Below are 16,479 nucleotides of genomic sequence, written 5' to 3' on the forward strand. Positions count from 1 at the left end.
ACTTAACCAGACTCACAACCTCTACACACCCAACATTCTTTAATGAAAACGAGAGAAAGTAAGGAATTGCTATTAACTCACCTCATCTTTATCTGCTTCTTCATCCACTTCATATAAATGAACAGGAAGCTTGTCTGGCTTTGTCGCTTTACTGCAAAAGAAAAAGCTTCTGAAGTACTAGGAATTTTGTGATTAGTTACATATTTTATTGATGCAAAAATTAAGATGTTCTTTTCCTGCTGAAGCACAAAGAGCACAAGAATAACGAAGTAAAATCATGTATTTTTCATTAATTCCATTTCTTAACAAGCAATTTTCCTCATTAGTACATCTGGCCTCCATGTCCCTTTTGTTCTGCTTGTCACTGTCCCAATGTGTAACTGAAGAGAACAAATGCTTTGTCATTCACTGCACTCCTAATTTCTTATGAGTAAGAATTCATACCTGCAACCACTGGCTCCTTGCAGGACAACGCATTTTTTTAAATTCCTATTGTGGTTTCTGTTCAGGGCTAGTGAAAAACAGGTACTGACTTGTACAAAACCTGTGAGTAGATCAAAATGCTCCACAGGGCAAGGTAACTATTTCTTAGCTGATAAATGCAGGAGAGCAGTTAGGGAAGACACAGATCTTCCAGTGCTGGGGTATTCAGAGTATTTAGCTACTCTCAGACATTCTTAGAATTAACGTTCTAATCTCTGCACTCTTCCTAGAAAATTTTGAAAAAGTGGAAAAACATTTTTCTAGCAGATGGTTTAGAAAGTGTAACAGATGTCAGTTAGGCTTTTACTTTGAATCATCCTGTGAAAAGCTGCTCTAACCATCTCAGTTAGGTTCTATTCCCCAAGCTCCTAAAGGCAGTTCCAAAAGCTGCTTTTGCAGTGATGAAAACAGGATATTACCATTTTAGGTTCATCTAAACATTAGACTGTTTTAACTGTCATACTTAAATTCACATTGTCAGTGTCTTGTTTTGACTTGCCTGTTAATAAGGGCAATGTTATAACAGTACCTTCCCAGAAAATGGTTCAACATGATATTATAGATTCAAGTTTATCAATTCCATCCAACAAGTCTTTATCATCTCTACTGACCATTAACCATGGATATAGCATATTTCACTTTACATATTACAGATATTAATATACTTCTCTAATAAATAAGTCTATATTAAATGCAAGGTTCTTTCACAATCTCAATTTATCCTACTACTAAACATAACGTACTTACTTTGGAAGCTGTCGAAACTCTCCTGAGTAATCTTCATATCTATAGTTAACAATATGCCAGTCCGAATTGTAGGTTTTGATGCACTGTTTAAATGAAAACCAAGTATCAGTATTAACTGGAAGAGGATTAAAGGCATTCAATGGACAGAGCACAAGAAAACCTCTTAAGATATGTCTGTTTCTGAACTATTATGGTTACATATCAATCTCTGAACATTCTGTACACTTCTTTTCTTTTGCAATAATCTAATGCAATCTAGCTTTTTGGAACAAGTTATATGTTTCAGTGGAATGTTATCGTCTGCTAGACATGTATTTAATAAAACCAGAAAATGGTGAATGCACTCAGCATCTGGATTAAGCACCTTCAGTGATCCAAAAAGTTAAACCAGCATTTTATTGCAGCTGAAAACATGGCCGAGCCTTTAGAAAACTCAGCTGAAGCTGAAAACGTGACTGAGCCCTTAGACAACTCAGCACAAAAGTAGACATCTTATTAAAATAGAATATTCCATTGTGTACATACTGATACAGAAAGCCAGAAACATCTTTTCCTTGAATTTATACTTCCTGTGCAATTAAATTAATACTTAAATTTAAACTGTATGCTTGCAGTGGTTGAAAAGCAATTATGTCATTAAGTTCTGATTTGGATCACAGGAAATACCATTTTACTCCACCCATATTGTTACAACATAAAAGTACTGATTTATCTTGGCTTTAAACAAAGTAACATAAAACTGACAAGATCTGTTGACAGAAACCATTCCATGCAAAATTTTATGCTACATATACACAAACACAGCATCCAATAAATCGTAAATATTTTCTTTCTATTTCAAAATACGAGTTTAATACTTGCCAAGCAATTGTTTCAGCAGAAACTCATTAAACTTCATGAATTACCTCTAATACTCCTCCCTCCTCTTGTCTATCCTCTTCAAATTTATCTCAGAAATGTTTAGGTTAGGTATTAAGAGTATGTATCAGTGTGGATAAATCACTTTGATATAGATTCAGCCATCTGGAGCTCCTTCAGTTTTATTGGAGTTACAACAGGCATTTACTTGTTTCAGATGTTAAAATATCAGCTTAAAGCATGTTAGTAGAAAACCAGTAGATAATACAAAAAAAAAAAAAAAAAAGGAAAAACAACTGAACCTTAAATTCCTTAAAGGCTTCAAGATAACAATAAACGAAGAGCAACCTCACAAAACCAAAGGAATGCCAACGTAAGCAAGCAATTCTGAGAAACTTTAGGGATGAGGATGTTTCGTCTACATATAGCATACAAGTTGAATTCAGTCATAATGAATTTTGGCCTCCACAAGTGTTACAGTTCTGGATACCTCTGTTCCAGCAATCTGTACAAGATTATTCTGAACAAAGTAAGAATGGCTGGTGTGAGACACTTTATCAGAAAAAACAAGTCACAATGATTCATTCCAGATTTACTAGTGGATATTATGTATTGAAATCACCCACGTTCATCTGGAAAAGCCAAAAGCATAATGAAGGTGGGGGAGAACCATCTGCAAAAGCCAATGACGCAAACAAAATAATTAAAAGCTATCCTGTAAAACTTCTTTTCCAGCTATCAATGGAAAAATGGGTTTTAATACTGGGTTTTCCTGGAAATTTGGCTTGAAATAACTGACAAGTAAATGGCAATAGATATTTCATTATTTTTCCAGGGCTTATTTTTCTGTTTGTTTTATTTAGTAAATGAAGGAGAAGAAAAACAAGTCAGGTATAATATTGTTACTACACACATGCAACTACAGCATTACCTCAGTTACAAACAGGCTCTGAGCTTCTTTCTCTGCATTTTCAGGAACTGTTGAACGAATGTATCGACTCTGCCGCTGCAATAATGCTGTCTGATAAACAGCAAAAGCAATTAATGAAACTTGCATTTAAAGGGAAGATGACACATTACAGCCACACTCAGTTAAACTATTACAGTGAAGAAAAGCTCAGCAGAAAACATCCTATGAATATGATGTTCCAGAATAGTCAATTAGTGAGAGTTTGCTTTCATTCAAGCAACATGTTCCTTCTTTCACAATAAGGGCAAGATTGGAATCGGTGAGAAATAGATGTCATAGGACAGTTTTTTCCACTTCATTGTCAACACGGGGAAGAAAATACTAGGTAAAAATAATTCTACCATGACAACATAACTCCAACATTTTGAAGGCAGACATTAAGGTAGTGTTATTACTACACATAAAAACTGTTATTCAAGGAGGGTAAGAAAACCACACCAAAATAAAAGACTAATTTAACTGCAGATCTTAAGTGACAAAAAATGAGACTAGCACTCTTTAACTGCAGGTTTAGAGAGAAAGTGTGGATCACTGAAGTCCATATACACTACAGCCTACCAAGTTGGAACTTATTCCTATCCTCTGCCAGAACTCAGAGAGGCAAAGGAAGGGTGCCAGAGAGCAGGAAATCTCTGGGTGACCATGAAATTCTGCTTCTCAGACCTGTGCTGAAGTAAGCCTTAGGATACTTTACATTTGTAAAGTGAAAAAGATGAAAACTTAACAAAATCTTCTGGACCACAAATGAAAATAACCATGCAGCAATAGAACTTGTTTTTGCACTATGTGGAAAAGAATCTCCTATCAAAGGTGAACAAGAGGTGAACAAGAGAGTTTACAGAGCCAGGGCCTGGAAGGGGGTTGTGGTCCGTCACCTGTTAGTTACACTCCACACATCCAGGAAGGATCAGATAAAAATGTGACAAGCAAAACTCCACATGTTATGCTGAAAAACAAAGGGAGCATAAGTACATTACCTTAACTTATCTCTGTTGTGAGTCTGATCCACCAGGTGATTGATTATCTTGGTCATTACCAAAGCCTCACTCCATTAACTGGAGAGGGTATTCAAGTAAAAGTATTCAGTTACAGAAAAGATTGAAAGGGAAAAAAAGTAATCCCATAGTCATGGTCAACTCATTCATCTAGTCCAGAGTGACAATGCTAAATCCTTGGGTGGGAGAGGTGGGAAGGTATTAAAAACAAATACCACAAATCCCAAAACACTTCACGGAACCAATGAACCTTGCAAAATACAGTTAAAAAACAAAAAACCAAACTGCAAGAAGGTACACATTTACATGCTAACAGCTTTTAAAAATGAAGGTTTCTTAATTCTAGAAATATCTTCATACCATAGTAAGTATTTGTTCTCACAAGCTATGAAAATAAACAACTTCTATTAAGAGTACAAACTACCTTAAGACCAGAATTTCTGGACAATGAAATAGTCTATTCTATTTCAATGAAATAGTCTGATATTTGATGAGAAAGTATTTATACTTTATATGATATAGAAAAATTACATGCAGAATTTATATATATTCCACAACCATAGTTATACTATGCTTTCCTAAGAAATATTATATTAAGAAAAAACAGACACTAAGGTGGCATCTTACCAGGCACGTTTCATGGGAAACCCATGAACTGATCAATCAATTTTTAACCCTGTAGCATAATTTGGTAGAATTGAATTTGCTGAACATACTTTTAAAATGTCTGCTGTTGTTACCCAGCTACACTATGTTGGGTCTTCAGGCACGAATGGGACAGGACTACTGCTAGGCATTCCTCAAAGCTTTATTGCAGCATCAGTCTCATAACAGGATTTTACAGAGCTAAAGGATGGCAACAGGTCATGTCTGCCAGCCGCAGCCCAAGATTTCTTTGTTACAGAGCATCTTAAAAGTTTTCCAGCCAACAACACCTTGTTAAAGCTTACAGATAATTGTTCTAACCAGTCACAGACAGCACACGTACACCTGCCTCAAACAATGCTTACTTGTGTGGTTTCTATTAACAAAAAACAATATTCCATTATTAAGCCTAAAACTTTCTACTATCTTGCTAAGCATATTTTTTTGCAGCCATAAGACCTATCTTAGCCAAACCTAAGACTCAGATTATTGTTTTATGTCCGTGCTTGCTGTACTATTGTAACTTTTCTTACTTTCAAACTTTGCAGTTACAGCTGATTCTAAATTCTTCAGCTGTCTCTTTCTGGGGCTTGTTTTCACAGATTTCTAAAGGTCTTATTACCTTTAATATTACCCACACTACACAACTATCAATACAATAGTAAGGGCTTTTTTCTAGTTGCTCACACAAAGAAAGATTTTTATCTTAGTACTGCATCAATATCAGTGACAAAACAGAAGAATCTGACTTGTCAATTTTGTCCATATTAGTAACTGTCTTAATGCATCCGTCTCCTCAGCACATCCATCAGCTGCAGTAGTGCATTGAAGAGCCAGGAAATGCAATGAGTGAAGTACTGTGATTTAGAGCAAATTCCTAAAAATAACTACTTAAGCAGCCACACAGTATTTTAAAAGCAAGCATGCACATAAATATACATTATATTCCAAAAGAAAAATTAGGAAAGGAAGGATCGTCTTCTCAACAAACTCTCTTCACAACTACATTGGCTGAACTGTTTTGTAGAAATGAAACTTTTCACCTCTCTGAGGTTGAGTGATCATTTGATTCATGGCAGCATCAGGAACAAATGAAGCATATGGCTCATGCTCTCAAAGAAAATTAAAAAACCCTTTCAATTACTCTGCTGTCAAAACTAAGGAAGGCCACTTTTAACAGGAGCCAGGACTCACCCGCACTTACTGAGGCACACAGTTCACAGACTCTTTTAATGACAATTTTCTGACTGAGTCCCAGGGATTTAGGATGTTAAGGTCTCAGAATAGGCCACAACAGCAAGAGCATTCCACCAAGTCAACCAAGGAAAAACCTGATGGAATATGGATAGTGAACCTGTCCACAAGGAGTGCAGACTGCAATGGATATTCTCTCTGTCACGAGGTTGGGTTTGTCAGTGAGACTGTTACCACAGAGGCTCATGCTCCAGACGCAGAGAGAGAAATTGTTCTAAAAGATTCAGGGGGAAAGGGGCAAGCTGTATGTGAGCTCCTGCCCTTAAAACAACCATGTATCAGAAATGACTTAACCTTTGCAAGGGAAGTGTCAGAACTTGTATTATAAAGTAATTTCCAAACAAAATCGACTCACAACAGCTGGCTAAAGACTTAAGGAAAAATACAAAATAGATTTTAAAGGGAAAAAGTAATAGAGAAATTACTTTAAACATTTCAAAATTAGTTATTTGACTGGTTTAATTTGTGCTCTCTAAAATGAGGCCTTTTTTTTTCTTTTTTGGACATTTTGCTTTTCCTCTACTGAAGATGTGCCTTCTCATAGAATGACCTGGATTTAGTTTTACTTCTGCAAAGTTGGCATAATATCTATTTTCAGAAGTACTTAACTCACATTAAATAAAAGCTAAGAGGCTTTAAGGGAAAGTATGTTAAATCCATATGGCTCAAACCCAAAAATAACAAAGGTGAAATGACGTCTAAGCTAAGCACCAAACTGCCTTCAAAATAACACTGCAATAACTTTGCAAAGACAAATTTAATATGGGTGGGAATGCACCCACATTTCATTTGCTACAAGCAAATTTAGCCTGCATTCACGTTATTTGACAGGACAAAGGGGAATGGATTCAAACTGAAAGAAAGCAGGGTTAGATCAGATATTAGGAAAAAGTTCTTCACTGTGAGAGTGCTGAGGTACTGGAACAGGTTGCCCAGACAAGCTGTGGATGCTCCAACCCTGGAGATGTTCAAGGTCAGGTTGGATGAGGCCCTGAGAAAGGTGTTCTAGTGGAAGATGTTCCTGCCCATGACAGGGGATTAGAACAAGATGATCTTTAAGGTCGTTTCCAACCCAAACCCTTCTATGGTTCTATGTTTTCCTTTAAAATGTCTTTTAAAAATTAAGGTAGTAATCAAAAGTTAGGTATTTTGAACTTTAAAAAAAAGGATGATTTCGATAAAGGGTGACTTATGGCCAAGTACACAATAGTACTGCTTTGGGTTAAGGTTTGTTTAAATTATTTACCCTCTGCACAATTAACATCACCAATTTTGCAGTCGTTGAGCATACGACTTTAACGTGATCGCCACCGTGAAGGTGGCCTGTTTTAAACTAATGCTATTTAGTTAAGAAGCCATTTCATTATTGAGCAAATTACTGAAACTCAGGTGAGAAATTTCCAACAAGCCATGAAGAGGTACAAACTCAGATACAAGAGTATCCAATGGATATAGTCATCCACTGTTATAAAGAAGATGGCTCTTCCCAGCAAGAGGCTGGAAGAGGGATAGCCTTGAAAAACTGGCAGCATTGCGACTGAGAGTAGCAAGAACATTAACAGAGAAGTTCCAATGGGTGGCAGAAAAGTGGTTCTATCATCATTATTAACAAACACATTGTATAGGCACCATAATGAAAAAGAGGACAAAAATGCAGCTAAAAATGAACAGACTACAAAGCATGAAGAAAGCTTCGACACCTCACTTACTAACAATGAAAGCAAACTCAGTGATGCCAACAGCATAACATGTCTCCAAACACGTCTTCCCCTATAAATTTGTTGAGAACAAGGTAGGGAGTAACCTGATAAGTGATTTCAGGGCAGAAAATTCAGAGCTTGAGCTTGTGAAAAGCAGCTGTAACAATCTTCAAGTGGTAAATTTAAAAAGATTCAGTATATGAAGAGGAAGTCGCTGATTAAGAGCTCTTCTGGTAACCACAGAAAAGCAAATCTTGCTACTATTTAGATATAATAGCATGAAGAAAAAAAACTTGACAGAAAAAAATTACAAGCCTACTTTTTTGGATTTGAAGCTCTGCACAAAGCAGAACAGAAATCATGTTCTTCTGAAAAGTAAATGAACTGCTACCAAATATATATAAAAAGAGAGAAAACATGCTTCATAACCTCAGCTAACCACGTTTGGGACAATGGCAAATGCAGTTAAGTGGAAATCTGGAAAGGTTCCTGTAACAAGATAGCTGGCTGAAGAACAATCCTTCAAACTTTATGAGTTTTCCAAGACTGCAGCATTTTCTTCTCCATCCTTGCTCAAATGTTTCTTTGGTAGTGATTTGAGCTTAGAGCTGCTTCTGACAGCACGTTTAGAGAACAGTCACACCTGAACAGAAAAAGAGTTATCTTCCCCCTTTGTACAGTTTTTTTCCCCCTTTCTCTCACAAGACAAATAATTTTCATCAGGAGGAAGAGGAGAGGAAGAGAGGAAAGCTATATGTGGTCCAAAAAAAGCCAGTTTCTGTGCTTTTTTATTTCTGATATGGAGTAAGAATTAGTATTAGTTCGCCTTTAGAACTAGCTTCTCACACCTAATAAATTAAATTTCAGTTGTCTAACTGCATTACCTGAAAAAGAAAAAATCCAAATCAAGCACAAATATTTCTTTCCAATTTCTCTCCAAATAATTTACACTTTAACAGAAATTCAATGTTGGTATCATCAACAGTGCTTCTTTGAAAACATGCAGTTTCTTCTGTAATCTTCCAAAAATTCTAGAAGTGATATCTAGTAGTGCAAGCTAAGTATTTTCTGTGCTTTTAAGTGCTAGTTTTAGGGCCATGCTAAACAAAATAGCCTTACTCTTAATGTCATTATAAATTTACACTGCTGAGCTTCCTTTCCAGGCAAAGGTTTTTAGACTGTAATCAATTAAACTCAAGTGTGAGGAAGAACTTTGTAAAGATAAAAACTGAATGCTCTAAAAGGAAATAGATTGAACAGGTTTCTAGACAATGGTAGGCGTTTCCACCTATAAACAGTTCTAAGTGTGTTTACAGGTAGTTCTAAATGCTCTAGTTCCCTATTCCAATTTTTTCTTGAGGGGGATAAAGCCAGTATCAAACATTTGAGCCATGGCTTACCCAAGAGCTGCTCACACACTGAGTGACAGCCACAAGTTAAGAAAGAGAAGTTAAAAAAATACATGCAAAGCCAAATGGCAAACACAAAAAATATGCCTTAATTTTTTTTTTAATTATTCAAATGACATTGGCAACTATATAATGACTAGTGATTTCAAACCTGTAAATATGGCTATGGAAAACTGAACAGGGTTAAAAGGTTTAATTTTCAAAAAAAAATAATAAGCACTTAAGGGTTTTCTGTTCTCTGACTTGGGAATATTTTCTTAATACATTGAATGACAGATTTAAATACTTTATGTTGTTGAAAACAAGCTTAATATATCAAAGTGGTACAGAAGAGTTATGTGTTCAACAAAAATATTTGGAGTTAGTTTGTGCCAGCAAGTCTTCCTAGGAAATAAAAGTTTGATAATACAGTTTGATAGTATAAACCAGTCTTCATGCAAATCACATATGAAATGAGTGCCAAAACTGGGGAAACCCAGAAAATTTGTTCTGCTACTGTACTGATGAGGGATAAAGAAACAGAAAAGCTGACTATATTCCAAAACGGTGACTACTTGAAGGAAATTTTCCGATGTAACACACACTTAAATGCCTGCCTTGATGAAAATCTGATGACAGAATGCAAACAAAGGATGACAAAAGACATTACGATTTATGACAAAAGTCAGTCATTCCTTTCGAAGGATGAGACTGAGAACTATGGACTAGCTTCATTCATACAGGCCTGAGGATAAGAATTGCAGAAGGTCACCAGAAATAGCAGTTAAACACTTCAGTCATGCCCCCAGACTGCTCAGACAGAACGCCTGAGGATATTCTTAACTATGCTTCTTCTCCATCGATAATTCAGAGCCGTTCACCGGAATGACCCCGGTAAGTGAACTAGGCAATCAGATAAAAGCACACTTAGCAGAAGTAACCTGGATTCCTCTTGATCTGTGATGCTGAAGAGACACACTACAGAAGGGGATTTGGATGGTGTAGCCTACTTATGTTTTTCAGTCCCGAAGCCAACGCCTGGTGTCAGGAATCATTCTGAGTGACTCCGTATTCAAAAACTTGTATCAGTACAACATCCTTTTCAAGAATTCTTACTTGCATCCTATAAACTTCCATGCATGGCTGTGAACACATGAAGCCCAAACTCCTCTCTAAATAACTGTAGCTACGCAAACCCCAAATTTTTTAGCACAGAGTGGGAAGGCTACATGTAGTTATTTGTGTCAGAATCAAGGAAAAAGAAGCCCCCAGACTGTATTAAAAAGAGTCCAGCTGCACTCAGGTAAACACTCTAATAGGCCACAAAAAATTCATTATAAATACAGCACATAATTTATAGGACTTTAGATGTCCTTCTGTAGAAATATTTAAACTCATCATCAACTTTTCCCACAGTAAACAAACTTAACTTCAACTACTTGGCTGAATAAAATTAATTTACAGACTGTTCAGATGTCTGCATACTTTTCAAATAGACATTTTGATTGCAGGTATGGGCACGTGGACAAGAGACTTTTCTCACTATTTACTCCAACTCCAGGCTCTAAGATGCTTGATAGTTATCCTAACCAGATCTACAGGAAAAAAAATTTTTAAAGTGTACTTAAATAAACTATTTATTTCGATAAACATGGTCATTTAAAAAATAAAAAAAGATTATGACAAAGCTTGGTTAACTCTGGCTTAATCGAGTCAGAAACTCTGTTATGTAATGGGTACTTTGCTAGAACACAATTTTGGCTGGGATGATGCAGCTAAGAGTAGCAGACTGCATTTGAGCAGGTTCATGTCCTTCACTATTAAGAATGGGAGCAAAAAAATCAGTTTAAGAATTAAAGAAAGCAGATTTTTTTTTTTTAAACAGACAGGATTCTTCCAAGTTCCTACATTGGAAAGGGAGGGGGAATACCTACAAGTGACTGGTCATCTACTTCAAAAGGCAGTAAAATCACTGAGTTGCAGAAGTAGATATTATAATCTGGACAGATGAGGAAATTGTGTTATTTCTTCTGTACCAAGGAGAATAAATCAAGCAAGGTAATGGGACTCATGGCAAAGACTTCGTGGGGATTTTTGAAACTAAAGAGAGTTAAGAAACAAAGAAATAGGAAGTTATCACCTCATGGCTACTACTACTAAAAACTTGTCGTAAAACCCCAAAACCAACCCCAAACAAACAAAAAATCCCCACAACAAAACCAGGGTGGATTAAATTACCTGGAAGTCATCATAAGGAAACAGTAGCATCTCACGCAGAGGATCATTCAGAATCTGTGTTTTTCTCTGAACAATGACATTTTCATAGTCTATTGGTTCTATAAGTTTTGGCTTTGCCTACAGGAAAAAAGAAAAAAAAAAACAAAATAAATTCGGTATATTGAGGGCAAATTACAGTTGTTGACTTATTTTAGAAGGTACTCTTTAAAAAGATTGGCAGAATTATATTGCATCTACATCAAAAACATACAGTATTCAAAATGCAGACTTTGTCATATTACACCATATGGGGAAGTGCAAGTGACAATTAGAGACAAGCATGCTGATTGCCTCAGAACTATTTCACAAAATCCAGTAAGCCAGAGCTTATTAGCATAATCACATATGTATTTTCACTGCAAAAAAATTATAAAAAAATTACTAGTCTCTTATGTTGATGGTTGCCTTTGCTTGATACAGCCCAGGAAGCTCCGATCTGGGTTTAACAGGAATGAAAACAACCTTAGCTCAAAGACTGAGCTGTGTTTTAACTCAGCAGTAACCTGCAGCAGGGGCAGGCTAATTGACATTCCTCCTTCTTCATATCTTTTTTCAAAATTCCCATAGGCCATCTACTTCCCTCTTAATTGCACAAGTAGCTTTTCTCAGTAACTGTGCATTGATTCCACATTAAAACCTTTTCTGCAGATGAGGAATCACAGCTGCCCCTGCACAATCAGACAGAGAAAAACCTGCACCCTGCCTAACATTCTGTTAAGTGGTCAGATGGCAAAGCAGGTTTAGACAGAGCTCTGAACAAGGCAGCTCTGCCTTGGAGAGTGCAAGCTAATGCACAGATGAGGTTACAATCTAGCTTGAACTTTCTGCAACTAAAATTCAGCATCACAGTACCAGACAAAAAATTACATTTTATGTAAGCCAAGCAGCAATCACAAGAGACTTTACAAATTATACTTCCTCAAGATCAGTGGTACCGATTTACAGGTAATGTACAATTAAAGATAACTGTAGCAGTAAAACCAGCTTCTGTCATTATTACAGGTAAAATAACGAGACAAGCTTTTTATACTGTTCTGTATAACTCAGGACAATAACCCTCCAAATTCTAATTGTCCTATACAGAAAAAATATCTCAAAATATCAGTAACTCCTATTAATCACTAGTATAATAATAATATTCATGAGAAATCCTACAGGTGTTTTCTTCATCCAAAAGTGAATCAAATAAATTTGTTTTTCAAGGAATTAGTAAAGCTTTGGTCAGAGAAAGTTACCAAAGTTTTCAGGCTTAGTTCACAGGGTACTCAAAAGCTACTTGAGATTCCTCCATATGTACCACACAGTAGTTTTATTGGCAAGAAAAATGTGGGAACATAACTAAGCATAACAGCTGAAGAGGCAAAAAAAGCGAAGTCTCGAAAAATCTACCAAAAATTATAAATAAAATGTAGTTTTAGTAAGAAAAATAGCTACCATTTACAATCACAGAGGAAGGATTTACTAGAAGTTCATCAGCTATGTAACAACATACTCCTCACAGACCAATACTTCTAAGAGCCATGATTATTATGTTGTTTGACATCTTTCTCCTCAGAAGAGATGGAGAAGGGCTGTTCAGTTCACTCCATACTATACTCTGACACATTTTGAGATCTTACCACCTGAACCCCAGCTACTGCCTCAAAGCCAAGAACTAATGTCAGTGTCCATCTGAAAAGGCTTAAATTTATGTTCATGCACCCATCCGTAGCTGGAATGGTAGGACAATTTAGCTCAGAAAAGCATGAGGCAAGCACAACCTAAAAAATTATTACATATTCTTCAATGTACTAATTACACAAAGTATTTTGCTTGCAAGTTTGTATTTGAGTGTTCAGACTGCTGCAGTGAATCCCAAGCTAATGAAATTATGTGCTCTACACTTCCTTAACACCTTGTCCACCCAACTATTTGAAATATTTCCTATATACTGGCACTGCAAAATTACCCCGTCACAAAATTTCAGGTTAGTAGCCCCATTCTAACAGATTGCCATAACCAGTTCTGATTCCAAATAAAATACAGGAACTTCACTTCATCCAACTCTCCACTAAGGCATTTGTCCATTACAAATTTTCTTCCTTAAGCACAGAGATAACGGAATACAAAGAGCATTTCAAACACTACTAGTCTATAAATGAAGTACAAGGTAACACATCAGTCAGAAAACAAAACACCCCCTGCTCACCCTTCTCTCACATTCAGCATAACAGGTTTCTCTCCACCTATCCAGACAAGCAAGATGCCCTCTTGCCAACCACTGAGCTTGAGCTCCGATGCAATACACTCTTTCTTTAGTTAAAGCAAGGTTTAGAGATTACTAGAGTAACATGGCTCAGTCACTGTTTAGTCAAGTTTGCTTTTCCAATGCGACCATTCCCTCTCAAGAGTTTGTCATGAGAAATTATACACAGCATGCTGCAGTGACAGCTTGGTTTGAGAGTGGCGCAGGATGACTGACCTCTAGGAGAAACAAAAATAAATACTGCAAATTAAACTGTGCCTAAAAAATTATGAGCAGAGAAGAATACACCATTTGATTTGTGTATACAGTCAGTCTCTGCAGTTAGCTTAAAAGGTTTGGCTTCACAATTGGCTTAAACGAATTAAAAGCAGGGCTGACACTAGAAAGACCATTCCCCTCTTTCATGGCACATTTCTGAGCCTTCTCATACTAAGACCAGCAAGTGAGACAGAGTTTTTGTGACAGATTGGAAGGTGATCTGGCTTGAGAGAGGTCCTTCCACCCAGGGCCCTTACAGTCAGATTGTGCCTGAAATGCTGATCAGATGGCTGTGAGACCACTTGTGCGAGCTTTTCAAAAGAAAGAATAAACACGTGCATGGTCAATATTGTCAGAAAGCTCACACACCTGGACATCTACTATCTGAACTAGCAAGTGGATAGATCAGAGCCCCAATTCCACAGCCTGGTAGAAAGGGAAAGCTGTCATCTCGAATGGGTAATGGATTTTTACACGGTGCTGCACAAGATCAGCACTCTCATCCACTTCTCCCTGGTGCTGAAGAGCTACATCCACCCTCCTGTTAATTCTCTCGGGAAGATGATAGGTGAAGACTGGAAGAAAGTTAGTTCTGGCTTCTCTCATTTTACCAGCAAAATCAGAGGAAAAGGATTACTTTTAAATACAATGCTACTAAAATGATTTCATGGGCATGCAAACACACACACACACTTGTCTAACACAGCTAATTAAAAACCCAAAAATGCAGCATTAAAAATCATCCAATTAATTGCAAACACCTCTCTTTGCCCTGTAGTCACAAAACTGGCTTATAGCCACTATAAAATTCATGAAAAGGAATCTTAAAAGAATATAAGCTTTGCTTACATTTTGTTTGCATGCTGTAAACACAAGATTAAAAAAAAAAAAAAATCCTCCCTCATGAGAAGCTTTTTAAGAATCTAAAGCTCACTGCAACTGAGGTCTTAAATACAGACCTCTCCTATTTAATCAGTAAGGTACTTGATTTTCAGAAATATCATTTATGTAAAAATTAATGAAGAATTTGCTTCCTCGGGTTTCTCCTAAATGCTACTCATTTCTTTCTTAGTCATTTGTCAGATTCAAAAGGAAGAGGATGTTTTATCAGTTTAGTTCAGATATGAAAAAAGAAAACAACAAACAACACACTGACACTGGCATTTAGCCAGACAAAAAACAGCGCAAGGAAGCAGATTCTCTCTCAGGCTCTTCTACATTAAAACAAAACAAAACCAAAAAACCCCAACAAAAACCTAGTCTATTATTTCATGTAACATAAAAGAAAATATGTTGGGTAGTTACAGGATCGTTAAATACGATTTAGGGATCAGCTGACACAGATAAAACTAAGCCCAGTCAAAAATGCAATGTCAAGTTTATAGGCACTAAAATCAGTCTTTCCAATAAGGATTAGCTTTTCCTATTAATGTACAGCCAACAACACTTTTATTTCTGTAATCTAGGAAAATGCTAAGAGCATAGGGGTTCATGGCTGGTCTCAAGCCAGCAAATGCTATATTTGTTGAAAGATAAAAGAGCAAATATTCTGTTGTACCACTTAGGGTTTTGCCTGAGTATTATAAGCATGGAAACTTAGCAGAAATAAGAAATATTTCAAAACAGCAGTCATGACACCCACACAAGCAAGCATTTTAATCTGTTAGAATACAGTTGATATATTTGGACAAGCAGTGTCAAAATTCCTCTGATAAAATAAAGATTTTAAGCTAAGAGTTCAGTGATTGCCTACATTACATATTACAGAAAAAAAACCCACAGTACATGTCTTCTTGCATGCTTAAATTGAGACAACTGTTATTGTCCAATTCTCTTCTCAGAAAACAAAAGATGGTAAGGCTAAGCACACTGAATATTGTTAGCCTCCTGCTACAAAACATTATTTACCTTATAAATACATGTTTGGCTTATACACCTGCAAATTAACAAGTTCCCATAAGGAGTAAAATGGAGCTACAGGCACCATCAGGAAGCAGCGTATAAATAGATGAATAGGTGTTATGTATTTCTTAATAGTGGCCTCAGGAAAGCCACTGTGGACATACAACAAGATTATTTAATACTAAACATGGGTAACAGCTCCATGTATCTTACTGTCCCACAATAAACATAAAATAAATTGTCCGGGTTGAGGTTTTAAAAATTAATTCAAGGAATTATTTGTATCCTAGAGCTTACTTTTAACTATTACATTTTATACTGCTAGCAAGTTTCCAAGCAGAAAGATGACCTCCAAAAGATGCAACTTCCCAGAAACATCATCTGTTTTGATAAGCATTTACTACTTGTGACTATCAAAATGCAGCTGGACAGCAGGCATACTCATCCAATAACTTCTACAAGGGCTAGCACAACAGCAGCTCATCCCAAGGAGGGTTTTGAGGCACCACCTGGAAAATCTAAATGCTTTTCCCATGGGCTCTGGCTTGTTAACCTCAAGAGCAAAGTTACGACACTATGTAACTCAAGTCACAGAGATACAAGAGAGCACACTTACTGACATACTGGCACTGAGAGCAGCAGATGACTTTTCTGTCAACCCACCCACCTAATCAGGAAAAGTTAATTCAGGCACAGCACTCAATCAAATAACATTGTTTTCAATAACATATGGGATGCTTACAGTTATAAATACCCA

The 16,479-nt window shown here is 36.5% G+C and overlaps 1 protein-coding gene across 6 annotated transcripts in view; it reads right to left on the bottom strand.

The window, feature by feature from the left end:
• The window catches only part of DOCK9 (dedicator of cytokinesis 9), a 113,877-nt gene that overhangs the window by 64,978 nt on the left and 32,420 nt on the right, over positions 1 to 16,479 (bottom strand). For all 6 annotated transcript variants that reach the window (XM_066176390.1, XM_066176394.1, XM_066176392.1 and 3 more), the window contains exons 2-5: positions 11,279 to 11,395; positions 3,020 to 3,109; positions 1,231 to 1,313; positions 82 to 151 (exon numbers count right to left, since the gene is read on the bottom strand). In XM_066176390.1, coding sequence (XP_066032487.1) covers positions 82 to 151; positions 1,231 to 1,313; positions 3,020 to 3,109; positions 11,279 to 11,395 — 360 coding nt within the window. The remainder of the gene's footprint in view (positions 1 to 81; positions 152 to 1,230; positions 1,314 to 3,019; positions 3,110 to 11,278; positions 11,396 to 16,479) is intronic.

This window comes from Chamaea fasciata, unplaced genomic scaffold (assembly GCF_029207755.1).
Source record: "Chamaea fasciata isolate MVZ Bird 193981 ecotype frontalis unplaced genomic scaffold, bChaFas1.0.hap1 SCAF_2, whole genome shotgun sequence".
NCBI classification, from domain to species: Eukaryota; Metazoa; Chordata; class Aves; order Passeriformes; family Sylviidae; genus Chamaea; species Chamaea fasciata.